Raw genomic sequence first — 26,694 nt, forward strand, 5'->3', positions numbered from 1 at the left:
TATGATTTAGCTGGGAAGTATTGGTAACGGTTGGACTAGATGATCTTCTAGGTCTTTTCCAACCTTGATAATTCTGTGATTCTGTGATTAGCACCCTCAGCACTCACACTGTACCACCTCAGAGGGGTTATGGTACCATATGAGAAACACTCACCGTACGATGAAAAGTTTTTAGTCTTTTACTTCGTTATTCCAGGAGCGTCGACGTGACACGCAGCCGTAATGAAGCAGGGTAACAGCCACATACAACCCACACATCACAAGGCAGACATTATTAATGCCGAATTCCTTCTCCTTCCTATCACAGTCTCACAGTCTCATGCGGGTTGGAAGGGACCTTAGAGATCATCGAGTCCAACCCCCGGGATTCGAGCCCCTGTGTATCAGAGCGGCACTTCTACCCCTTGCCCCACAGGGGATTCACGTACCTGAGGTCTCGCCCCGTTCCCCTCAGCCCCGTCTCCCTGAGGCAGCTCAGCCGCTCCCGCCGCCCCCGTCACAACGGCCGCAGCGCCCCCCAGCGGCGGTCCCGGCCCCAGCGGTCGGGGCGGGCCGTGCAGGCGCCGTGCCCCCCTTGGCGCATGCGCGGGGCGGGCTGAGGAAGCGGGCGGAGCTGCGGGCGGTCGCGCCTCTTCTCGTCCCGCTCGTTGCCGGCGGTGTCCGCCATGGTGCTGGAGAGCCTGGCGCGCATCGTCAAGGTCCAGCTGCCCGCCTACCTCAAGCGCCTGCCTTTACCCGAGAGCGTCGGCGGCTTCCTCCGACTCACAGGTAGGCGGAGGCCCGGCCCCTGCCCGCCGTCCTCCCTGTGCCGCGGCCGGGGGCCGTTCCGAGGGGTGGGAGCTGCGGCCGGGCCGGGGCTGCCGCTGCCCTGCGGGGTGCGGGGATGGTCCGCGGACATTGCGCTGCCGTTACGTGGTTACAGAGGGAAAGGTGCCCGGCAGGGGTTGGGATGCGCTGTGGGGTGATGGGAGCAGCCAGAGGAGGCTGAACTGTCCGCACAACATGGCATGCGGGCCCCAAACCTGCTTCTCCCTTTGCTTAAAAGGGTAAAGATAGCGTCTGCACGCATCTAACAAGCGCAACTGGAGAGAGCCCCTGCTGGGAGCCTGTTAGGGAGCGTGGAGTGGTAATGCAGGCAGAGCCTCTGGTTAAGGGGTTGGTTTGGTGATAAGGAGCGAGGGGAGTGCTCCAGCCAAATGTGGGAATAGAAAAGATCCACCAAGTGTGTGGAATCGACCCCACGTGTTCTTCCTGCAGCGCTGAGCTGTGTGACTTCAGCAGTGCTGCAAAATGGTTTCACTGAAAACCAGGTTTGTGTACTTGTTGGAGCATGTTCGTGCTACTTGGAAATGTGAAAATTGTGCTGCCTTCCTCAGGACAAGGAAACCTGCTCCTAATGAACTGCTGCTCCATCTGCGCGGCTGCTCTCTCATTTGGAAATGAGACCAGAACCCAAACTGGAATCAGCACGGTGCTTTGGTTCTTCTTAGTGCTTTTATTGATTCATTCTATAAACCTCTGTTAGCTTTCAGGCTGATGCAGCTTTGGTTCCTGTAATGCATCAGTATTGGAAACAACTGACAAGAAAGTGCAGGGATGAACCTCTCCTGTAGAGTATTACTGTTAGCACAGTGACTACAAGCTTCGAGACACCTGTTGTGTGTCATGAGCTCACCAGACTACAGTGGAAAACTGCTTGCTCAGAGAGGGGGAGACTTAATATCCTGTGCAAAACTTCTGAAGGTAAAAGCAGTGAGGGAGAAGGGAAAGAATCTGTGTGACCTTGGGCTTGAAAGCGGATATCTGAATTATCACGCTGCTGCATAGATGCCTCTGACAGTTTCTTGTCGTAGCTGCTTTGCCTTTCCCTTCTCAAGTTCTGAGAAGTGAATTGAGTTGTCTCATGCTGGCCTTGCCTTTTATCCTGGTATGTTTCATGAGACTGGAATACTCAGTAACTGCAGAATAACATGTGCTAGCAGTGAGAAAAGAGAAGGTTAAGGTCTGTGAGAACCTGTGTGCTAGTCTCCTTTCCATGATGCAGCCCTGAGAGGGGTGTCTCAGACTTGGTGTACATCTTGAGTTCCAGTTTGCAGGAGGCAAAGGGACAAGGCCAGTCTCTTTTCAGCAGTGTGTGGCGACAGGACAAGGGGAAACAGCCATAACCTGAAGCATAGCAAGTTCTGCACAAATGTGCATAAGAACTTCTTCACAGTAAGGGTGATGGAGCACTGGAACAGGCTGCCCAGTGTGGTTGTGGGGTCTCCTCTGGAGATGCTCAGGACCTGCCTGTGTGCCCACCTGTGCAACCTGGTCAAGGGATCCTGCTTTGCAGGGGGGTTGGACTACCTGATCTCTAGATTATGAGTATCCACATAAGTCACTGACTAGTGAGGACAAAGCTCTGTATCAGTTCTTACAAATGCTAAATAATAACTGTGATAAGTAATACCCTCATACTTCCTATTCCCACTTGTTTCTAGTTTCCTTTCTAAAACACTACAGCTGTCATCTTCCTCTTTCACTTGGATGAACCCAAGTGGTTAAGAGTCTCCCACAGAAGTGACGAGTGGCCTAGTGAGCTGTCCTGTTAGTAGCCTGAAACTCCCTGAGATGGATTGTGTGTCTGGTTGTTAACATTTACTTAGTCTCAAAGGCCTAACACAGCACACAGATGTTTTTGAGATGCTAAGTCTCTTCAGATACTGGCACTTCAGTGAACCAGCAGATCACAAATGGGGGTTGTGTTTGGTTAGGTACGGTACAGGGTGAGAGCCTGGCCAGCTGTCTTTGCAGATTTCTTTTCTCAAAACAGTCTGTGAGAAGTTTGCCTTAATGACTCCTGTCGTTATTCTGTGCTTTCAGACAGTGGGCAGGGAAAGAACTAAATAAGCAGCAGTTGGTGGGACTGTGCTGTCTGTCTCAGTCCAGAACTGAATGTTTTTCTCTATTCAGGTGATTTTGATTTTCTTTTTTTAATGAGCTTATTCACCATTTTGTTCCAGGAGGGTGGAACTGCTTAAATTTTTGTCTTTTATTTACAGTAATGACAGAAAAACAGGTTCTGCTGTTCAGGAAGAGCGGTAATTTATATAGCATTGAGATACTTCTATATGTTTCTAGTTAGGTTTTTTTTTGTTTGTTTGTTTTGATTTTTTAAGGGACCAGTGATGAATCTTCATCAGTGACACAGATGACTGAAAGTTTTTACGGTGCCATGATCATTTATACAGCTGTGGTGTGTTCTCAGATAAGAGCCAGTAAGCATGGATTTCACTTGAAAGCCTGTAGGGAGCCCAAAGAGCACAGAACTGTTCCCACAAAGTATTTTCATTACATGGTGAACTTCCAGAACATTCAAACTGTTAAGAGAGAGCCACTGTGTTATAACTGGAAAGGTGCTAGCATAAGTGTTTGCTGTTCTAATGTTATTCCTAATATGATTTGAGAGCTCACAGTCTACCCAGCACCTTCAGCTTTGTTCTATTGCATTTCCTTTCTTGTGCGCCTTAATCTTGAAAAACAAAATGTAGAACAAATTTTCTGTTACTACTGATTCTAAATTGTTTAAAAGAGGATCTTGATTACAGTGTCTTCTCTTACAGAGTGCTCATGCAGCTGTTTGTGCTCCAGCTCATTTGAGTTCTTTGTTTTCTGAACATTTGTTTCCTAATGTAAAATATTTTAACATCCTTACAAGTTTCTGAAGAGTGAAAAAAAATAGAAGGATGTTCTCTCTAATGTTGCACGCATACGTATTGTCACAGCTTGCTTTGTTGGAAAAGCTTATCCACCTTTAAAATAGATCTTCTGGCAGGTGCTGATGTTTTCTTTCCAAGTTCAGTAAATCTTTTTCAAACTTGTATGTCTAGATTTCTAATGGCGGAGCAAGGCTGCCATGTCTGCAGGGGATACTTGAATCTCTTATGTGTCTTTAGAAGTTCCTCAGCATGGTAACAAGCATTCTCTGTGGCTTGACTTACCTAAAGGTACTTAGCCCATCTCTGGACTTTTTCTTTCTGTATGTGCATTGTATGAACTGGTGCAGACCCCTGAGCAAACAGAGCTCTGAAAAATAAAGCACCAAAAAACTGGTGAAGGCTTGTTAGTGCTTATTTCATAGTCTGTATCATATCTGCCACATTTCTAAACAAAACTTGGAACAAATCAAGCAAGGGAAACTTCTAAGAAGGTAAAAATCTGACATAAGCAATATGAATCATAAAACATATGGGTAGCTCTTCATATATAGAATGTAAGATAGTGGCATTGATTTTTTTAGTAGCTTCACATGGGTAGCCATGCCCAGACTGCCAGTCTGTGCTGGTTGTGCCTTCAGGTGAGCAGAACTGCAGACATTTTGGAGTTCCTTATTTCGATGCATCTTTTACTTGTTTTGAATTTATTTTCTACCCCTGAGCTATTCTGTAGAGCATTAAAACTGAACTTGAGATGAGATTCCGTGTGTCCAGTTTGTACCTCAGCTATGATAAAACCCAGATTTTTACCTGGAGCTGCTTTTGTTTTCTGATTTACCTGTGGAGTCTCACCTGCCTACAGCCCTGCTGACTCTGCAGTCCTGTTCTCTGCCTGAAGTCTAAACCAGAGAATAGCTGATGCTGCACTGGACTGAAGTAGTGCCAAGAGCCAGTCTAAATGCACTTGTCTTTAGTTTCAGAATGGCTGCGGTTATTGCCTTTCCTGGGTGTGCTGGCCTTGCTTGGGTACCTTGCTGTTCGTCCGTTCCTTCCCAAGAAGAAACAGCAAAAAGACAGCTTGATTAACCTCAAGATCCAGAAGGAAAATCCAAAAGTAGTGAATGAAATCAACATCGAAGATCTGTGTCTCACTAAAGCTTACTGCAGGTGTTGGCGTTCTAAGACGGTAAGACAGATTGTTGCTCCTTCAGGATGAGAGGCTGGAATGTGCAGTGTTTTATCAGTTCTGTGGGGGTGGATGGCAGCAAGTTGGCCTGTTGCTTGGGGTGGGATAGGCTTCTGGCTTGAGAACTGCACAGTTCTTTCTTTTCTCTACTGTAAATTTATCTATGTGCAGAGAGAAACTGTTGAGTCTTGTAAGATAACACAGTATGGTTTTCCTAGAGATATTTAGAATTCTTTTCATATTAGGAATTGGGGGGGGGGGGGAGGCTTCTTTTTTCTTTTAGGCTAGTAATGTCACAGGTCTGATGGGGAAGGGAGTTTGTTGGAATGGGGCATAGTGGGAGGAGCTATCAGCTTTGATAATTATTCTCAGCAAAGGAAGAACTGAAAATCACTGTGGAATTGCTGTACAGAGGTGTACTAATCTCTCACATTTGTTTTCTTCTAGTTCCCTGTCTGCGATGGCTCTCATAACAAGCACAATGAATTAACGGGAGATAACGTAGGACCACTAATACTCAAGAAGAAAGAAGTATAGCAAATACTTAATCCACTTGATCATGATGGATGAGTCTTTTATATCATGGTAGTTGCAAGGAGCAGCGTTTTATTATTCTATGATTGGTATGATTTAGTCCAATGATTGCTGTAGATTTTTATTTTTTGGATAAACTCCATTTAGACAGTGCTAGATCTGTCACTGTTTTGATACTTTATAAGAATTATTATGACTGCTTTGTAAAACTGTAAAGTAACTATTTCTGTAAATAAGTCATTTATTTCAACAATAAAATGACTTCCTACAGTGAAGCCCTTTTTGTGAGCATGCAGTAACAGAAATGTCACTATTTCTAGGTAAGCAGGTCAACAAGGAATGTTGGCCATTTATTCTGGGCCCCCGTTCATCATTCATGTGTGTGTAAGGAAACAAATTTGCTTTTGAAAGTTCACTTGCACTGCAGATGTTATTTCTTTTAGCAGGGACATTCATAAGAGGGGTTGGCTAAATGACACAACCTAAAAAGTGAAGTAGAACTGTGTTCTTGGCTTGTTACTGACTCAGAATGATTATGAGGGCAAGTCAGAACTTTGCTGTGGTACGGCTTAACTTCAGGTATAGGTAAGTAATTGCTACTTATTCAGCTGTTAGACTCCACATTAATTCCTCTAAAGTGCTTTATTCTTTAATGAAAGACTGTTTGTTTAAAAGTAGAACTTTAGATCCATGCCCCAATTTTAGACAATTGTCTGAAGGGAAGATGTTGACTATTCTTTAACAAGCATTTCATTTGAGCTGTTCTTAAGGAGGGGGAAGCCCCAGAGCAGCACACTGTTTTCCACAATTTATCATCCCAGTGCTGAAACAGAAAGTGAGTCAGGAAGCAGTTCTCACATAATGGATGTCAAAGCAGCAGTGGAACTAATAGACAGTACCTGTTTTTAACAGGTGTGGTTGTAGGTGCTTAAAGCTCTTAACACAACAAACAGTGGCAGATTAGGATGTGACTGTGGGTTAAATTACTGCTTTTACAAAGTGTACTGAAAGCACAGTACAGTCTATCTTTATTTAAATGTTTCATGGGAACCCTATCCTAATGAATGAAAGCAGCCTGTAAACACTATTGTATTAGGATCTAACACTTACAAAGAAAGAACAGTAATGCAAATGTCTTGTACTGTGCTCTGTTTTCACTCTTAGATGCAATACACTGAATGTTAAGTTTAATTCTGGGGTTCCATGGAAAAAGTGCTAGGTGAAATAAAACCAAATTCATGGCCCATTACAGTAGTCAATTATTATATACAAATCTTTATGTACTTCCAGCTTCTATCAGGACATTCTCACATTCAAATAATTTCATTTCTTTCTGTGTACATCAATCATCTTTTCTCTTGTTCCACTTTGACAAATGCTGTTAAGGTAAGTGGTACAGCAGAAGTGATTTTTCTCCCACAAATCTCCTTTAAAAAGAATGGCAATGTAATGTTTAGCTTCTTGACTCCACCTTTTACACAATCTGACTATGTAATTATTTCCCCCCCTGCTTTCTGTTTGATGAAACTACTGCTAAACTGCCTGCAATTGTGGCTACAAAAACGCATGGTTTTTGGTTTGGTTTTGCTTATGTCTCAATGGAATTGGAATGTATCTAAAGTATAGTGTGGGAACAATAGGGCTCACAGTTCCTTTTAGAAGGGACATCTCAGTAATTTCTACAGGACTGTAAGCAAGATAGATGTCTGTCTTCTTTTTACTATTTCCTTGCATTTCAAAGCAAATCTGTGAAGGGAAAACTGCCTCACGTGGGCTCAGTTAAAGTCAAGGTGAATCCCCATCTTCGTGGTGGTTTTGGAGCAGCAAAGAGCCCTAACAAGGGGATTGTGCATTATTGTAAGGTAGTTTTCATACTCTTGGCATTAAAAAATCCCTTCATTTTCTTCAAGTGCTGCTTGCAGAAGTACAGCTGCAAAACTGAAGTAAGCAAAAGCTTAACACCGGCTGTAGTGTTTTGGATGTAGAAATTTCAAACAAAGAACTGTTCTGCTTTTCTTATCAAAGTAAGTGTTCGGTTTCACCTACCTGCCAGGTAGAAATAGCTGTGTAATGGATTCACGTCACATCAGTCTGAGAAGGGCAGCAAAATGCATCCCAAATTGAAGGAGGATACTGGAGCCTCTATCATCCTCTCTGATTTCAGGAGTCCACGGAAGCCAGGTGTCTGTACCTGCACTCACCAAGTAAACAAAACTTTCTTGGACTGTTAAGTTCACAGCACTGAATAGGATCGGCTTACTCTACTAGAGCAATAGTAATGACCTTTCTTTTCATTCTGGATTTGAACCATCATTGTAATGAACTACAAATAAGCCTGCAAAACAGATATATTTAGAGAAAGTTGTCTGACTTCTTGTGTCAACTATTAGCCAAAGCAAATGTGACTGAAGCACCATCTGGCACAAAGTTTTTGTATTTATATTATCATTTCCCATTTTGTAGCCATGCTACAGCCCGAGCGTGTCACAATTAATTCTAGACATCATCTAAATTCTCTAGAACGTTCAATTTGGCTGCAAAAGGAAGAGAATACAGTGATTATATTATTATTTCATCCCTGGCTCATGCTACTCCCTGCTTCCAGATGGCCCCTTTCTGTCTTTTCCTGTATGCTGCCTGCTCTAACTGCCCGCTGTGTGCCACCAGGACCGTGCTGTGCTGTCAGACTGTTCTGCTGCTGAAGCTCTTCTGAACCTCTGAACTGCACATGCATGCAGTGCCCAGTACTTTGCACTTGTACTTATGTCTGCATGCCAGTGGGACTCCCCCAGTTACAGTTTACTGCATGTTGCACACTAATTTTAGTTCCTCCAAAAGAAAGAGAGACTGGTGTGGCATAAAGATTTTATGGACTTGAATTTATGCATTATTCATGAATGATTTCATGGCATTCAAAGGGAGGTGGCCTTAGTTGTCATGACTTCACCTGTGCAAACTCTTTCAATTAACTGCTATTTAAAAGCAGCTGAAATTGTCAGTACTTATTTAAAATGTCTCAACCCCGATATAACATATGAGCGGTACCTCAATAAGCCATGCCCAGTAGGCAGCAGGGACACAGAAGTCCAACAGTAACCATTTCTGCAGCACTGGAACTGTTCACCAGTCTGTACGGTTTGAGAGCACCTTCTTCTCTTGTCAGGGAACAAGCACTGACTGAAGACTGTGTGTTCCCTGAAAGCAGAGAGAACAGCAGCGTGTATGGTCAGGAAGCCTGGAGAAAATGAAATACTAGTTGTGCTTGACAGCTGTTAGGGGAAAACTTACCCAAGAATTTCCTGGTGTTTATCACTGTGCTGGAACTGCAGGCCACAAACCTTAAATATTTTTAGGAACTTTGCTTTTTGGCTAGAACTAGTCATATGAAAAGGCACGCGTACTGATTACTATGCATATACAGAGACATAACACACGCACTCCAAATAATACAGGTACATGCAGTCTTCCTTTAAAGGTATTTTCATGTTGTGTAATAAAATACAGGAGCTAAAATAGCATTGTATAATGCTTACAGAAACCAACATATCTGGACATATCAAATGCATTCTGAGTAGTACTCTGTAAAACAATCTCAATGAACTGTGCTGTAGAACTCTGCGGGCAGCCACTGTCCTCCTAGATCTCAGGTCTGTGTATCTAAAAATAACTAAATGAAACTCAGTTTCTGAAGGATGCTGCACTGATTCCATGATTCAGAGAGCAGGGATGACCTACTTACACCCAAAATGTAACAGAGCAAGAAAGATTAAACAGCATCCATAACAGGCAATGATAACCCATAACTGGTACCAAAGCTAAAGGCAAGAGCAGGGTTTTCTTCAACAAAGGTTTGTTCCCAGCTTTTGGAAAGTCAAGGAGAAAGGTAACAAGTTATATGAGAAAATCAAATATGTACTGTATTGTACTGACTGTGCAGAAGGCACCAATATTACAACAAAGAAAAAAAAACACACAAAAAAAACGTTTGAACTTATTGCTCCTGCAGTAAAATACTTTGCAAGAGATTCCAGGTGAGTGTTGCCAGTCATTACTGTGACCCACAGGCACACACAACTTGTGCTTCTGGAAGGACCCACACAAGAGGTGGGTCCATGCTCACATCATGCGGCTCCTTTCCCTCTGTAACATGCCTCTCACTGATGCTTTCCCCCAGCTCTTCATTTAAATTCTATTTCTCTATTGATCAGAGTAAAAACACCTCACCAACTCTTAAGAGGTCTCTGATCTCCAAAACAAGCGCAGCCATTTACCTCTTGGAAAAATCAGCATTAACTTGACAGGTTTTAGCAAACACCTGTTTTATTTTGCTACAGATGTGTGAAAGACCAGACCATAGCATTTTCATAGACATGAGTATAAACTTAGAACAAGAGATACCTGTTGACCCATAAATCCTGATTTGAGGTCTGTCACTACTGTCAGGTTTCCCAAAAGGAGCTGAGGAAGAAAGGAACAACTGGTTGCTACCTTGGCATTGCCACACCAGCAAGTCCCATCAGAGGGGAGCTCCCCTGTCCTAGAGCACACACCCCCAGCAGCTGACAAGCTGGCTTTCCCTTGCTTGACATTGAGTTGCATGAAGGCCAAAGTACACATGCCAAGAAGCAGCCATCCCAATCCTATATAACGTTCTCTCAGTCCTTACAGGCTCCTTCATCCTTTTTTCAAACCTGGTCCTTTTTATTGGGTACTCCTTTGTTACCACAGCCCAGATGGGTCCATCTCTTTCAGCACGTAAGTACTGCTTGCTGCTTCTTGCCATGACCAGAGCTGACAGTCCCTTGAAGGTACAAAGTATGTGTGAGATCTGAAAGAACAGCAGTGGAAAAAGGCAGGTTTTCAAAGCCGAGTGAGGAAGGGAACCATCAGACTGTGGCAGGATTTGTTTGCTGTACGCCAATAGTCCTAATTCAGTAGTTGCATTCTTTGAGCTGTTGAACTTGTCATTTTACAGCCCAGTTTTAACCATCAAGAAGCATCACATCAGTCTCCATTTTCTTCTGTAAGTCCACCTCATCACCCACTGGATGCCTGAACAATTCTGATCCTCTCCCTGGCCTCACACCCACGTGCTCTTAGTAACTGATGACTGCTAACTTCAGAGTGACTCACTGCCCAGTCAGCCTATTTGCTGCATGTTTACCTAGTTCATCTCTTAAGGCACCATCAACACATAAAAATATTTTGTAAAACTCCACCGGATCTGCTTTTAAAATAGCAGTATATCCAATACTAGTTTTGGCTTTGTCCAGAAAGATTACAGACACAAAATGTTTACTTAACAGAAGTTTAAGGGCTGAAGGACCACATTCCTGTATGTGCCTGTCTTACGAAGGCTCACAGTCCTCTGGCTCTTCTCCAGCCTCAGCTCCTTCCTCATTTTCCTCGTGTTTTGTCTGAGCCTTCTGCAAAAGTCTGGGCCCTGCCAAGCCAATAACCAAGGCTCCAATGGGAGCAGTGATCAAGATAGCCAAGAAAGCTACTGTTAGTACATCCATTCCATACTTTTCCAGCTGCTGGTTCTGATGACTTCTTGCTGTATCCAAGGCAAGGGAACCTATTGCAGCCTATAGGAAAGAAAGGATCACTGAAACGGGGGAAGTAATCTTTCTTAGTGAAACAGGAAAAAAAAAAAGGGACTAATCATCAGTCTATGCTTAACATAAGTTCAAGATTTGTAATATATTAAATTCCTTAGTTTCTAGGCAGTACATAAAAAGTAAGGGTTCTATCAGCCCTATATGAATGATTTCCACTTGGCTAGGCTGAATTTCCTAGGCTACTGAGTTAATCTCAGTAGCTCCTTTCTGCAAGGAGCATGGCTTAGCTGACACATTATCCATTTCTGCAGAACGTGTAATTAATGCAATAGGCCAGCACCCTGCACACTGAAGCTGTTAAAATCCCATACCTTGAGACTGTGTCCTGACAGCAGTCGATGAATGGTAGCTTCACAAAGGTTAGTTGCAATACTCCTTGCCTGTGCCGATTATTAACTTCTGCGTGCAAATAATCACGCTTTTGAGGCCAAGTCCAAGTGATGTAACAATCACTGAGCAAGAATGCAACCAGCCTGAGGCTTCTCTAGCAATAAGCCCATCAGGTCAGCCATTATTAAAACAACCATGAAACAAAAACCCATCCTGAGCCTCAAGTGCAACTGTGCTGGTGAACACTTTATTTGGTATTAGAAACACTTTTCAACTTTGAGAGTCCTCAAAATCTGTATGTAAAGGCACAATAATCTGCTGTAACTGATAAACAACTATTCTGTGGCAAAGCACTTACACGTACATTCACCATTATTATTGAGAGTACGACCCAGGATGCAAGCAAAGAACCCTCACATGGCAGGTCCCCTGTGCCCTTTTCAAGCAGACTTAAGGCAGGGCAATTCAGAATATGAACTGCCCACATACTGCACTCTGCTGGTAACAGGGACCCAGCCTCTCTCCCTGTTCAAGGCTGTGCTATGGAAGAAGAGCTTTGCTAAAGACTATTCATCTAGCTTGGAATGAAAACGATGATGGGCTGTTTTACCTGGACAGTGGCTTTGGGAATCCACGCCAATGAGACAAATACTTTCTCCTTGAAATTAAAGCCAGCAAAACACACCATCAGGAAGGTTGCAATGATTCGCACAACTAGGGCAATACCTAGTGTAGCAACACAGAGCCCTGCAATAAAGACAAACATTTCTCACTATTTTTGTGCATAGGTGCCTGAGGGGAACAAGTCTTCTAAAATCACAGCTTTACAGTCATTTCAGTACGTTGTTCATTTGTCAGCCATATACGGCTCTACTTCAGGTTTCTTTCTGGAGATTCTTTGGAAGCTAGAAATAAAATTGGATAACTAAGTGACAAATCTTACCAACAGTTTCAGGCCTGAGAGATGTAACAGATACTTCTGCTCCAATCAAACCAAAAAGAAAAGGCTGAAAGATATTCCAAGCAACAGCAACAATTTTTTCTACTTCCCTCTGCAATAGTAACAATTAAAGAAAAATAAAATCCATCAATTCACATGCACACAAAACAACCCAGACACATTTAATTAATCAAAGGACAACATGGGAACTTATCATAAATATGTTCCACAATTGTTTTTCAGACTCCTCGTATAGGTGAACTTTGATCTGAAACTAAAGCAATCTGTAGCCTAGAGAAGGAAAATAAGGCATGGTTGATTATCACTGTTTAGGAAGACATCATTTCAAAGGTTTTGCAATGAAACTGCTTAGCTTTTGGGAGCCGCATGTTCAGGCTTCTTCCTCCATTTGTACTTGAGCAGAATCAGACCCTGAAAGGTTCCAATATTGTCTACTCACACCACACTCAGGTAGAAACCTCTGCATGAGCAGGAGTGAAGTCAGACTGAGTAAGCCTGAAATCCCTTACTAATAAAAAAACCAAAATGCTGAATGTCTCTTTGTGATTACTCATATGATTGCAAAGCTATCTTCTCTCCTTGTGCTTGAACTTTACACCTAGTACTTTTCCTAAAACAACCTGCTGCCAAAGTAAACAGGAATCTTCCAATTAGTTGAAGAGGGACATGGAGCATCTCTAACAGTGCTTTTTAAATGTGTCCTGCAATAGCAGCTGAATGTGCAGGCTGCAGTGAGTGAGGATGTGTGGCCCAGATGTGTCCCGTCCCTCGCGTTCTCTCTGGGACTGACTATTCAACATGGTAGCATCTCTGGCTCTTCCATCAATGGAACAGTGGAGATAACTGCAATACAAAACCTTATGTAACCTCAGAGAGAATGAAGGGGAAACACAAAGACCTGTAAACTCACTTCTTTATTTGCTTCACTTCTCCCTGCTAACCTACTCCGCTTTTCTTGAAGAAAAAAAAAAAAAAGCAATTCTTTTCATAGATATTAGCATTATTTCAGCCTGCTTACTGCCCATTTAACTACTTCATCAACATGTACAGTGTTCCCTGTTCTCTGCTGATGCTATTTGTTCACCTCCACCAGAGACAGCTTCAGTGGCCTTTGTGAGGCTCAGCAGGAAAATCTTGGTAAAACAGAGCATTCAATAAGCAGATCTCTCTGGCTGCCTCTGATAAAAAGAGCTAAGGCATTTGAAATCATCATCAAGCAGCCTCACCTACTGATCAAAAGAATTTAAACTAAGTAGTTACAGACCGCATATGCTTTTGTAAGGACTCTCCTTCAGAAGTGGCTTAAAAGCCTTCAACAGTGAGTTTTATGAGCTGTAAAGTTCTTAACTACTTCAAGTCTCAAGCTTCCCTTCCTTTAAAACTGGACAACAATGTAGTATTTTAAATAGAAATCATGGTTTCTTATTTGTTATTTTAAGAAATCTTGAGATCCTACTGAGGTCAGGTTCTAGATGGGGATAATAATATATCTGTTCCCCTTTCCTTTCTCTTCTCCCCTTCTCCTACTGCACATTGCAAGGCTACAGCTATGGAAAGATAAATCACCCTCAAACATTAAGTGCAGATGGTATCAAAAGGGGCAGTGAGACATACCCAGATACAGAAAATCAGCAGTGCAAAAATATAAGAATAGAAGAACAGACTTCATAGCTAAAAGAAAGTGGCTTAGAGACAACCTTCTGTATGGTTTCGGCATGGCTTTATATCACCACTTAGCGTTGGCACCCTGCTCTCTAGTTATGCAGAATATACTTGCTAGGGTTTGGGAAAGACAATAAAATGGTAGATTACTGCTTTCCATTTCACTCCCTAAAACCACAGGGAATGAAAGCTCAGAACATTGAGGCACAACTATATTTGGACATCTATTATTAAAACTTATCTTTAAAAGACTGTGTAAGGTTACAGAGACTCACAGAGCTGGGACAAACCTTTAGATTCCTCATCAAGTGTCATGACAATTAACTGTCCTCAACAGGGCTTAAAAGGTATTGCACTGATGTCTGAGAGAAGCTTGTGAGCACCTTACTGTCAGTATAACCTCATACTGGTAACCTTCAGTTAAGATGACTAAAGATGAAGGAAAGTGGCTCCCAAAAGTTCTACATTTATATTTGTAATCTGTACTTTCCATGAATCTACATAAACGGCCACTGCCTCTCCTGATGGTAATCCAAACTTCTGCTAAACATTCAAAGGAGTTTTGGTACAGTGTGTGTAAACATTCACCTTTTCATCAGACCATCCCACGCCAGCAATAAAAGCTAAGACTAATGTGCAGAGCCCTCCTGATCCAGGGAAGCCGAAGTAGACGCTGCCAAAAACAGCAAACATGGACAGCCCAAGTACAAAATACGATCTCTTCCATGGAAGAGATGCCTGCAAACAAGCAAAGAAACAAACAAACAAGTGACATTATTTTTGGAAATGGAGGAGAATGTTTACATCTACAGATCTGAAGGTAACAGAGGGTACCATTGTGGAGGGATCTTTTGTTTGAGACTTGAACTACACAGTTGAGTTAAAACTATAATTCTGAAACTTCAACATTAGTTTTCCTCTGCCCATCCAAAATCTCACTGCCGAAACGTTTCTTGCATTACAAGGAACATGATGCTCTATTCTATCCTTCCTGCTTCTACTCTGTGATAACGGGACCTGTACTGTGAAGCCCTAGAGCTTATCCAAGGAGGTGTTAAATCATTACCACTAAGTGTTTTTAAGGACAAATCCAGTTTCACAGCAGTTCTATCCCTTTAATCGTTCCCCATGCCTTGTTATCATGTGATTTCTGTGCCACACTGTTCATGTTATTTAGTAAGAAAATTTGGTGCCACTGATGGCAATAGCTGTTGTCTAAATTAATTTCAGTATACAGAATATATCTGTTTTCTTCTACAGTTTTGTTTGTGTAGTTACTCTTGATAGTAAATTCATATACAACTTTATATAAGCTTAATTACTAGTGAAAGCAACATCCTAATTAGTGTTGATAATATGACCAAGCTCGTGATCTGCAAATCTCTAATATGTTTCTAGTAGGCTTAAGATTAAAAACGAGTAGAGATAAATACATTGTGCATCAATTTAATTGATTATTATTCTACTGCTTGAAATAGGCATCAGATCCTTGTTCCTCTCCATGCGAGCATTTCCAACACCCTCCAGGGTGCAGGACTGTGAACTGGGTTCCTGGCTCTCCCTCAGGAAAGACTGTGTGATAGTACACTGTTATTATGCAGTACACAAGCAATCATCTTTAAAATCCTTCCTTGCTTTGTAGGCTTAGCAATCTAGAAGCTGTTAGAGCTGTATACTGCTTTCTCACAAAAGGTGCCATAGGAAGTTTGAAAATGAATAATACAAAAACAGCTTTCATAAGCAAAGAGTATCTTATATAACACAAATTTTTTGTTGTTTTTCTTTTACCTGATCGTGGCTTGGGAAATACCGAACAAACATCCCCAGAATCCCACCAGCTGCTATGCCAACAGCAACCTCCAGCACTCCTTGGAGCACATTGTACAGAGTGGAACCTACTCGGTCAAAAGAGAAGTGTGTTCAGTTAACCCTAAAGCAGAAGGTTACGGTTTGCTCACAAACCATGCTGTACACCTATCAGAATGATTCCAGTACGGTGTCCGCTCTAAATTACACAGGAGAAGGGGATAGGAGAGAACCTACGAGCCTGAAAGAACTGGATACTGCAATTTTCTCTCGTTGCTTATGCCAAGTAAGTGTGCCAAAGTAGCCAGAGAAAACACCACTGCTAAAGCACTGTCAGACCCAGGGATATTTGAGACCACTTATTCTGGGCACGTGGGCAGTCACGGGAAAAATAAAACTGTTCTCTGAAAGCTGTGACCCACACCTCAGAGTAGATGAAGTTACACCAACACTTTTGATCATGGGTAATTTCTCTATCCATACTCAACTCCATATATAAAGTTCAAGAGGAGCTGTCATTGAGGTACAAACCAGTCAATCATAACAAGGCATATTCCTCAAAATATCACAGTTTGTGCTGGTTGTCACCACCTACAGATTAACTATCATACCAGAAGAGAAAGCCATCCCAAGGCAAGTGTTGAAGCCTGTAATAGCCAGAATGTCGTCAATGCTTCCAGCTGCCATCAGCAAAGTTGGGACACCTTTCTCTACACCATATCCCCCAGCTTGTAAGATCAGCATGGAGGGAACCACAACAGCAGGAGATACTGCACCTAGAACAAAACTGAAAACATAGGGTTTCAGCCTCTCTTAAAAAGCAAGTACTAAATGAAAAAGCTTCAAAACAATATGATCGCTCTTCTTCTAAATTTTAAGGACACAGACCTTCACATAAAATATCGTCCTTATCTCTCCTTGCTAATTACAAGCAGGGATATTCCCATGCAGATTCACAATTACCTCATACTTCCTGTTTGCCTCAATAATATTCAATATCAAGGACTCCATGGACTAAGACGTGACTCTACACCGCAGGCCAGTTCTCCCTGATGTGCCTTGATTATCTGCTTTAGGAACCTGGTCTAGATGCTCACGACTTGTGAGTTCCTTCTCAAAATTCAGCATGTGGCAGGAGAGAAGCTCATTTATCTCCTTCCTAGTATACAGCGTGGACTGAATCCACCAGTTTAGACAGAACCCAGATGGAAACAGTTTCCTCTTCAAGGATATTACTCCACAGTGTAACAAACCATGTCCTTATCTTCAACTTGAGGCAGGAAGACTGCTCTATATCAATTTATCAAAGGCAAAATTCTGCATTCCAGCACAAACCAGTGGTATCATTTTCTGTCCCCAAAAGCCTCCTGCCTTGTGGATAAAGACCCAGGGATTGCACCATCTTTCTTCCTTCTGTAAGTGCCCAGATCACAACCAGAGAAGAGTAATGATGCAAGTACTTCTCTATGTCTGGAAATGTGACCTTTAAATTAGCCACAGAGCCAGACAAGAAGCAAAGTAAGCAAACAACCACAGGGGCTAAGAACAGCTTCCTAACTGACAAAACTAAGGTGCATTTGGATCATCTAGCTGTTGCAAACAAAGTCATATAGGAGAAAAGACAGCACATTACCCTAATATAAATCCCCACTGCCATGGCAAACGCATGAGCAAAACGGCAAAAACAGCAGCTGTGCATGTTTCTGAGAGGCATGGTCCAAAAGAAAGCCGTAAGCAGACTGCTTTGAGCTTCTTAAGAGCCTACAACATAAAAGCAAATTCAGTCATCAATATCTGTACCTCTGGCTTCACAGAGAGCAATAACTTTTACAACCTGACATCATTTATTAAAATAATTCCCCCTAAGTTGCAGTACAGGATATGACAGTTTTACATGGCTTATGCCAGAAATAGGCCCAAGCAGAAGTGGATTTGGATATAAAATTGCATGTGTGGCAGCGAAACCCAACGAATCTGTGTTTAATGAGGTTCCCACACACTGGAGGAAGGAGGGGCAGAGGGGCTCTCTTTGGCTTCTTGTGCAGAGCAAACGGCTCTGGAGTGGCTGGAGCCACTACAGTTCGTTTGGAAAGTGCACTCTTACCACAGCTATCTCACCCACAGTTGCCTGAGGTAATTTTCACTGTCCGCAGAAGTTTTTTGCTACCATCCCACAAGCTGCATGAGCAACTCAGAAGTGATTTCAAAGTCTCAACAAATCAGGAGAATTTGTAAAGCTACATAGAACTGGAGAAAGAAGCCATGCATTACTTTGAGCTGTCTCTCACTTGATACCCGGAGTAGATTAAACTCTACCTCGCACTGCAACTTCTATCCAGAAAATTCACTAAAAGAGAGTATTTGCTTGTAAAAGCAGCTTTCAGTGGTTCATCACAAACACGACTCTGCTAGGACTAGTACCTCATTTTGATATGGATAAAACAGCAAGTTGCAATTTTTAACAAGCGCGGTTTATCCCAGCATAGTTAGGGCTGAGAATCACTTAGAGAAACTGGCATCTGTCTTCACAGCTTCAGCAACACAAGGAACAGTTGTAAGCACATCAAAGCATTGCTACATATGGAGTCCAAATGACAGTTTGGATTGCCACATGGGAGACAAATGAGACAAAGATGAAGTTCCTTTGGCCAAAAAAGGATGTGGAATAGAAAGAAAACTGTGCACAACGCACAGGCTGTGCTAATACAAGCACCAATATCTTCATAAAAAGGACAAACAGGAAAAATCAGTTTTTCAAGAATCACAAAACCCATTTTCCTACTTATCTGAAAATTAGAAAATCTCATTTTCATCTTGGGTAAAAAAATCAGATTTGTTGACCTGAGCTGGCTAAATTTTATACAAGGTTTAAACAGTTGCTTAGACAGGAGTCAGTATGATACAGCGTTATTTCAGACAGCTGGTTTTGATCAAGCAAACATTAGAGTAATTACTTCAGGGAATATGAAGTTTCACGGTGAGTTGAAGAAAACTATTCTGTTCACAGAAGCATTTTGGGCTTCATAGTGATGTGAAGTGCTGCCTCTGTAGTGCAGCCAGAATCACACATTAACACATTTACATAAAACCTAAAATGATTAAAAAAAAGAAAATAAGAAAATAAAATTGCAAAAAAAGATGAAGAGTATTTTTGTTTGCTTGTATGATTTGTGCCAGCATAAACAGCACTCTCCTTCTGGGATAGGGATTCCCCTCCTTACTTGTTTTAGTATGCCACAGTAAACTGACAGGGATTTTGCTATGTAGTATAAACTTTTCCTAATAGACTACATGTCCTCATGCATCCCGCTCGCAAAATTCAGTAAATTTCTTTAAGATAAGGAGGATCTTTTAGCAGAATTGATGTTATACTTTGCCTTAGAGCAGTAGCTGGTGCCATACCTTTGGGTCCAGACCAAGTCCTGCCCGGGTCAGGATAATTGAAAGAGCAATATTCCTCAGTGCTGCAGACCAGCGTGGATTTATCTGGATGATGTCACTAACAAATGGGGTATTTCGGATGAGAAAACCAGCAAGTAGCATCCCTTAAATGAAAGCAAACAAACTGCAGTCAAACGATGTATTTGACTGTGGTAAAAGTTTACCCTGAATTTTAAAAACCGACACAATAAGATGTATGTCTAAGAGACAACAAAACAGTTCCTGATCTGTATCATTAGCCTTGTTTTAAAGATGGGAATGTGAGAAGATGTTCAAAGCAATGGAAGAGGTCTACAACACACCAGGTCACTGATGAGCACCGATGATGCTGAAACACAACTCAAGCAAGAGATGACAGAATTCTCCTTCATTCACCATGTGCAGGTCATGCTTACCATGAACAAAACCATCTCTGGACCTTTAAGGATAAATTCCTTGCTAACTTTTCTTTTTTTCTTTTTTTTTTTTTAAACACGGAAAAGAAGAGTGTAAGCTAACATGTATTCCTCTCATAAGCTGGAAATTGTTTAAAACAAAATCCTGTCTGAAATGCAGGTATCACAGGAACCATAATGCTGAGTTCACTGGAACATCTAATCTAGATCAGCCAGTCATGGCCGAACTTGGAGATCTTAGAATGCACAGGCAATTCAACTTCTGTGCAAAGGAGAAAACAGGAGAAAGCAACAGAAACCTGCTCTTATCCTCTATGTGAGCTACTTCTAAGATCCAACCTTTTGCAAATATTAACAAAGCAGCTTAATTGAAGACTTCCTGCAAAGCTGTCAGAACTGGATCTCTGGAAAGATATGGAGAAGTATGGAAACGGTAAATATAGTTCTGCAAAGACTCGCTGTAGGCCCCTGTGATTCAAATACACTTTTTTTTTTGTGGTGTAGTTTCATATTAACCATGTCAATAAACCAGAAACCAAAAAAGATGAAAAGCAACTATACTGCAGTTGCTCACAGCTTGCTGTGTTTGCCTGTAAGCCTTGGCTGCAGAGTTGGTTCATCCTGTAACACACTGAACTTTTGGATGCTGTTCTTCCCACCCTTTCCCGGAAAAAAAAAAAAGGAAAAAAAAGAAAAGAAGGGGCATAATTAGTCTGCAGCACCTCGTGACATTTCTAACAGGCCAGCATAATGATCATGTGCCTCTTTGCACGTCTTTTTTTGTGCATGACATCCACTGACTGAATCAGCCCAGATGTAGAAGACAACTTAACTGAGAAAAAAATGCACCATCTTAAAAGATACCCTCATCATTCTGCTCCACGTTGCCTGCAGAACCTCCTTGCAAAGTGTACCTAAAATATAATATGTGACCGTTTTTGTAGCTGTGTCCTTAGAGCCACAGAATCACAAGGTTGGAAAGGACCTACAAGATCATCTAGTCCAACTGTCCACTACCACAAGCCACTCAACCATATCTCGTACCTCCTCATCCAGATGCCTCTTGAACTCTGCCAGGGATGGCAGTTGAGGTCCCTTCCAACTCAAGCCATTATATGATTCTACTAATTTATTTTTTTTTAAGGTGCTTACTTAGTAAGGACCCTGCTTATAAAGCCTGTGTTACCGTGGGCAGCCATGCTATATGCAGAACTTCCCTTCCTCTTGTTTGAATCTGTTCTCAGCTGTGGAACTAAGCAGTACATGAACATGCACCGAACAGTGCTGCAAACAAAGCCACCTGACCCTTCTGTCAGAGCACCCACTGTGAGCCACCTCAGTAAGCAGGTTACTTATCACTTCAAGGCACCGCAGGAGGCATTTGCAGCTTGTTCTGCCATGAAGTTTTAATCTGTATCAACAGCTCTACTCATGTACAGACTCAGCATAACAAAGGCACCACCTTTTTCAGCTTTGTTGGCATCACAGTACATCACAATATCATACTGATGATAGCCAAAAGGAACTAAGGGGAAGAGGAGCCTTAGTTACATATAGGTTAGTTTCACCTGCGCTATTCTGGGGGAGTTTTCTACCTTCTCCACAAGGACTGCAAACAAAGCACATGAAAAAGTGACAGATTTGGGCATCATGAAGTGGGCACATTCCTAATCCAAACACACCTAACCTGCAGGTATCCCCTACTGTTAAAACACCACAACCACGCAGGAAGAAAAGAAGGAAGGGCATCTTACCCAGAAGAGCAGGGAGGGGCGGCAGTGTTCCTATTTTAATCAGTCCAAAAATTTTACCTCCAATGACAGCAAAAAAATAAAGACATAAAATTCCAAACAGGTTTCCACCTGGGAGACATTCAGGCCCAGTGATGGACCAAACCACAGCCCATATCAGGACCACAGCTGCAACTGGAACAAGACAAGAAATATTAATATTTAATTATTTCTTATCAATAGTGAACTGATTTCAGTATTAAGTCACATTTCCTAAAGACACTAAGACACTTTAGAGAATGGTAAGAGGAAAATCATTAGGGACCAAAAAAGACCGAGTAAACCTTAGAGCACTGTGGAAAGCATTTAACAGGTCCCAGACTTAACGCAAAGATTTTCACCAACACTCACTGTGCATTTGTGCTGTCTTCCTTCAGCTAAGTAAAACCTGCAGCAGAACCTGCTGTTGTACAGCCTGGTATGTCTTTGAGCTAATGACTGCAGTTTTGTTCTTGCTTCTAAAGGAATTAATGTATCAGTTTTTTGGCTAGATACGTTTGTGTAATGCATTGTCATCCCTGAGAAACAAAAATCTGAAGGTCATGTCTCTGGGCAGCCTAAGGCAGTATCAATTAAGATGGTAAACAAAGAGGGATAATACAGAGGGAAAGGTCCTGTAAAGTATTGCAAAAATATTATATGAAAATATTATAAAATAGGTGAAAACAGTATACTCTTCCCAGTTTCCCAAATCTGTTCCTACTGTAACACAGCAAGAACAGGCACAAATAGACATAAAGGCAGAACTTGTTGGATAAATTCTTGCAATCATATTAAAATATATTGCACTTTCAGAGAGAATAGAGGCTGTGGAAGCAAAGCCACAAAAATATCTTCTGTTTGGGAAAGCCTGAAATAACCAGTTAGCTGGGCATTCTGTTCTGGGTGCTTAAAGTGCAGGGCAAATATTAAACAGAATGAGTCAGTTTGCCTTGGATTTATGATTCTTGGCTTTGCAAACCTAGGATATCAAGTACAGAAGAAGGTATTTCTGCAAAGTCTCACTTTTGTTGCCTTAATTCACCAGAAAGCCATCTAGTTTATGGAAAATGCAGTCTCTATAACCATCCCAAAATATTCACATCAAAACCATGAGAATTAGGAAGTCTTCCTTCTACTGAGTTTAACTAAACATTTTGCATTGTCCTTTTCTTACTTACCATTTGTTACTATTTGAGACAGTAAACCCTGAGGAGGACAAGCAAATATTTGCCTCCGTGTTCCTGCAGGTGTTGAAGACTCTGATATCGGCTCTGGAGGCTGCTGAGCTGAGTGATTCAAGAGAGCAGTTTCTTCTGTTTGTATATTCCCATCAGTACCTTTGGCATCTACTGTCGACCCCTCCTAAATGAAAACAATGAAACTGTCTCAGAAGCGGCTCTGTATGCATTTGCAGAGGCATGCAACATATCTGCAATCAGTTCTGATATGCTGGATGCACCCTGCCTACTGACGGACAACATTAACTATACAATCACTGTCTACAGGAGAGATCAGAGCTCTGTATTGGATTTGGCATTTTCAGTTACCTGTCTGTTTTCATATGGCAGAAAGATGTGCATATGAAAGGCTATAGGTCATTCACTTATTTATTTGCTTTTAAATCCACGTCTGACAAAGCTCCTGTGCCTGTGTGCACAGCACTTGTTCAGCAGTGTCAGGGTATTTGATGAAAAAACATCGTTAATGAACTGCATCCAGTTTGTCTTGTGTATGCACCAAACATTTATCAAAGTTTTGCACAGTTGGATAGGTTTCTGCTTCCACACTGGATTCTACAATAAGGTTAACAATTAGCATCACCCAAGTGAGGCAGTATCTTTAATATAACTTGTAATTAACTTCTGTTACAAAGCCTTGAACCAACATAATGAAACCCACTTGTGATTACACAAAAATGAAAGACACAACACAGACGGCAGTGCAAACATTACTCACGCGATCCATAGCTGGAAGGCTCAAGCTGGTAAGTCAAGGTAGAGAAGAAGAAATGCTACCCTGGCAGATTCTTCCTTGAATAAATGTTTCTCGAGGCACAGAGTTTGTTAAAGCTGCTCTTTTATATTGATTCATCTACACACCCATATTCATAACCAATACGCTTTTTGACCATTTTTGGATATGCATCTTATTTCATTTGAGGGTCCTTATTTCTGAGGAATTAATCATCTTCCTTTATAATTATTCATCTTTGTGCCAGCCTGTTCTCACAGTGTGGACATGGAATTCTCGCCCATGCTGTGGTTTGGCCCTCATCCAGCAGCAGTTCCACATTTCCCATTATTTTTCTGTCTTATATTTATATGTGTATATATATCCCTTACTCATAGTCACAGTTGGAACATGAAATCCTGTGAGCATTCAAGCATGGGATTACTTGGTTTCCTATCCTGTGATTACCAGCTTCCCATATATATATAGATAGATACCACAAAATACTTACCTTTGCAGTCAGTATCATATGCTTAACTTTAGACTAAGAACAATTTTATTGTAGCATTTGCCGCAAATCTTTTTTAAAGCTTTGAAAGTCAACATCACAAGCATGCATGTGGAATTTAAAACTGTGCCTTAAAAATACTTATTAGATGAAAAAAGGGTAGAGGTGCATGAATTACTTCCAGCAAGCAGTCTGACAGGCACAATGCGAAAGCAGAGAAGTATTTAATTCAACATTTAATACAACAAACACTCGCAGAGGAAATATCTCTCTGCATTCTGTTCAGCATTCTGACTGACACAGCAAGAGAAGGGAAAAAGGAGGATTCTTCTACATAAAGTTTGACTTCTACATAAAATTTGAAGTGCTAATTAATTACCTCACTTTTCTCACGCATGGGAATCATGCCATTTCTCTCACATACTGATGGTTCAGAATCTTCATTCGCTGGAACTTCCTTCATTGTGGCAAAGCTAATTGAACACAACAGAGGTAGAAAAGTTAGAGAAACAGGTGATGGCACTTTCCAGAGGCAACACTTTCCTGCAATATTATATTAATATTAATGTGAATAAGGCCTCAGAGCCCTATCTGGAATTTAACATCCTTCACATGCCCGTGCATGCTATATATCAGACAAAACACAGCAACTAAGAGTTGCATGCACGTTACAAAAGACGAGAGTTGCTTGCATTCTTTGTCACAGTAACTCCAGCAGCCACACTTCAGCGCTAACAGTATTTTTCTTAAGTCCATTTCTCAGGCCCCATAAGCCACTCAAGTTGTGCCAAAACGTTTGAGCCAAAAAATTCCCTTCTTGTTGAATTGCTGGAAGCAAGTCAGAGCCCTGATTCTCACAATTATCAAGCCTTCAGTTTATAATATCTTTAAGATCTGTTAAAGATTGATGCCTTGAACAAAGGCAGGGGCTGTTAGAACACCTGGTTGATTTTGTTTGAGCTGTTCTGGAATGAAACTGGCTTGAGACACAGCTAAGGCATATGGAAAGAATATAGGACAGTTTCAACATGTTCAGGTATAATGGTTCGTTATCTCTCCCCACAGTATTTGTACATCACTCTAATTCTGAAAGATGCATGTGTTGGATGGGTAAAGGATAAGAGACATTGTTCCCATCCACATGTGCATAGGAGATTATCCCAATTCCTGGGGTCAGATATCTGTTGACCTGAAGTAAACCACTATGTATGAAGAAGGGAAGCCCACCTCACAACTTCAGGGCCAGCACGCACTGCTTACAGCAGGGTAAAGGAAAGGAAAGACTGAGCAAGGAGATCTGCTTAGCAGGGATTTCCCAAGGTAGGAATTAATGTCTTGGGCAGCGTGAGCTTGCCCTTGTTTGTCGTGTGACAGACCTTCGGCCTTGGTTTTTGTTTTGTATTATGAATTTCCTCCAGACAGCTGCCTTTGCAAACTCAATCGGGTGGACTGAAGGAAGGTGGAGCAGCATTCACACTCCGTTGTGAAGGCCCACACTGTGGAAACCAGCCAATATCGTGCTTCCCTCTGAAATATAGTTCCCTCAGCATGCAAGAAGAAAGGCTTTTTATTACAGCTGCTATTAGATCCTCTCACCTTGCTTGTTTCGAATAGGAAAGCATTAGAAATAGAGGGAAAGCAGCGCTCCGAAGGTGACTGACGGGCGGCATGTGCTGGCCGCTATTTTTAGCTGTATCGCCCTGGTGACTGTCAGCACTATTCTGTGCACGCACCGCACTGAAGGCAACGCAAACGAAGCGCCGCCAGAGCCGCTAACGGCCAGCGTTAAAGCGCAGCCACAGCCGCTACCAGCCGTCACACAGAAAGCGGCAGCCCGCCCTGATGCAACCTCCCTCCCCGCCTCCCACACCCGCTTCCTCCCCCGTGGTGCTGCAGCCGGGACAGCGGGGATTTACCTGTGGAACAGCAGGAATCAGAGCGAGCCCATGTGCCCGCACAGCCCCTCCAACACGCCGAGACGGCGATGTGCTCAACCACGCCCGGCACAGCAGCAGCCCGGTGCCGGCTCTGGCTCCTCCTCCGCTGCCGTAACCACACGATCCGTCCTGTATCCACAGCCGCACCACGAAATCCTCTCGCTGCAACCGGGCTCCCGAAAGGCCCCACGGGTGCCATCTTCTCCCCCCAGCGCCGGGACCTCCCAGAGAGAAATCCTGACATTCCTCCTTATCAGGCCAATAAGGCTGCTTGAAAACACTGGAGATGCTGAGGTACATTTCAGACTTGTGGCTGCTAGCACAGCCATACAGCACACAAGAGACAGCAGTCTGTGTCTTTGTTGGTGTTGTTACAGTTGTTCTCGTTTATGACCACCAGCTTCACTGAACAATTCCTATATCTGTGCTTTCAGTGCAGTGTAGAAAGTGGATGGTATCTCCTTTTCTTGCAGGAGAGTTTTGTCTAAACATTTTTCAGTGTATTACAGTCACCAGTGAGCTTAGAAATATTAAATATTAAAGTTGTACATGCAGCAGGTAAATTATAATGATGAATTTGAGACAATTTTCATTTTCAAAATAGCACGAGTTTCCTGTGTTGCTATGGTGTGGAGATCCCCTTCCCAAGGTAAGCCCTCTATCCCAGCTACAGAAGGAGGACTTTGGCCTTCCCCTTCACCTCTGCAAACAGTGAAACAGGATCCTGTTGGCCTGAACTTTCAGTATTTGACTTTACATCAGTGAGTATTGGTGGAGCTGTTTTGGATAACTTTGGATAATTTTTGCTCCAACTTCACCCTGCTTGGCTGCTGAGGTCACTTGAATCAAATGCCAGAGAACATAACATAACTCAAAATCCTACAAACAAATTA

The 26,694-nt window shown here is 42.2% G+C and overlaps 2 protein-coding genes across 5 annotated transcripts; one reads left to right on the forward strand and one right to left on the reverse strand.

The window, feature by feature from the left end:
* Window positions 1-590: 590 nt before the first annotated feature.
* CISD2 (CDGSH iron sulfur domain 2) lies at window positions 591-5,693 on the forward strand. Its single transcript, XM_015862114.2, has 3 exons — window positions 591-768; window positions 4,673-4,884; window positions 5,332-5,693. Exons 1-3 carry the CDS (start codon window positions 666-668, stop codon window positions 5,419-5,421), a joined length of 405 nt encoding a protein of 134 aa, XP_015717600.1. The 5' UTR covers window positions 591-665; the 3' UTR covers window positions 5,422-5,693.
* SLC9B2 (solute carrier family 9 member B2) lies at window positions 5,126-26,685 on the reverse strand. Of its 4 annotated transcripts, XR_001555127.2 has the most exons (15): window positions 25,781-26,685; window positions 24,244-24,337; window positions 22,585-22,768; window positions 21,389-21,559; window positions 19,201-19,343; window positions 17,432-17,559; window positions 16,410-16,585; window positions 15,781-15,887; window positions 14,581-14,730; window positions 12,313-12,421; window positions 11,980-12,116; window positions 9,969-11,006; window positions 9,817-9,876; window positions 8,464-8,613; window positions 5,126-7,609 (listed from the first exon to the last, which is right to left on the reverse strand). XR_001555127.2 is itself a non-coding variant. In XM_015862111.2 (12 exons), the coding sequence occupies exons 2-12, from the start codon at window positions 24,325-24,327 to the stop codon at window positions 10,767-10,769; spliced, it is 1,629 nt and encodes a 542-aa protein (XP_015717597.1). In that variant the 5' UTR covers window positions 24,328-24,337; window positions 25,781-26,685; the 3' UTR covers window positions 8,270-10,766. The 4 variants fall into 4 exon arrangements, 1 of the variants encoding a protein (XP_015717597.1); XR_001555125.2 differs by having other exon boundaries at window positions 9,817-11,006; XR_001555128.2 differs by lacking the exons at window positions 9,817-9,876; window positions 9,969-11,006.
* Between the last annotated feature and the right edge of the window lie 9 nt (window positions 26,686-26,694).

This window comes from Coturnix japonica, chromosome 4 (assembly GCF_001577835.2).
Source record: "Coturnix japonica isolate 7356 chromosome 4, Coturnix japonica 2.1, whole genome shotgun sequence".
In the NCBI taxonomy this organism is placed as follows: domain Eukaryota; kingdom Metazoa; phylum Chordata; class Aves; order Galliformes; family Phasianidae; genus Coturnix; species Coturnix japonica.

What these genes read in the sequence shown, in the direction of transcription:
- CISD2 (XM_015862114.2), top strand. Translation starts at nt 666, where the DNA reads ATGGTGCTGGAGAGCCTGGCGCGCATCGTCAAGGTCCAGCTGCCCGCC. An exon ending in CGGCTTCCTCCGACTCACAG is followed by an intron (nt 769 to 4,672) that starts GTAGGCGGAGGC and finishes ACTTGTCTTTAG; the next exon opens with TTTCAGAATGGCTGCGGTTA. An exon ending in GGTGTTGGCGTTCTAAGACG is followed by an intron (nt 4,885 to 5,331) that starts GTAAGACAGATT and finishes GTTTTCTTCTAG; the next exon opens with TTCCCTGTCTGCGATGGCTC.
- SLC9B2 (XM_015862111.2), bottom strand. Translation starts at nt 24,327, where the DNA reads ATGAAGGAAGTTCCAGCGAATGAAGATTCTGAACCATCAGTATGTGAG. An exon ending in CCATGCGTGAGAAAAGTGAG is followed by an intron (nt 22,769 to 24,243) that starts GTAATTAATTAG and finishes GTTTTCATTTAG; the next exon opens with GAGGGGTCGACAGTAGATGC. An exon ending in TGGGATGGCTTTCTCTTCTG is followed by an intron (nt 15,888 to 16,409) that starts GTATGATAGTTA and finishes TTGACCGAGTAG; the next exon opens with GTTCCACTCTGTACAATGTG.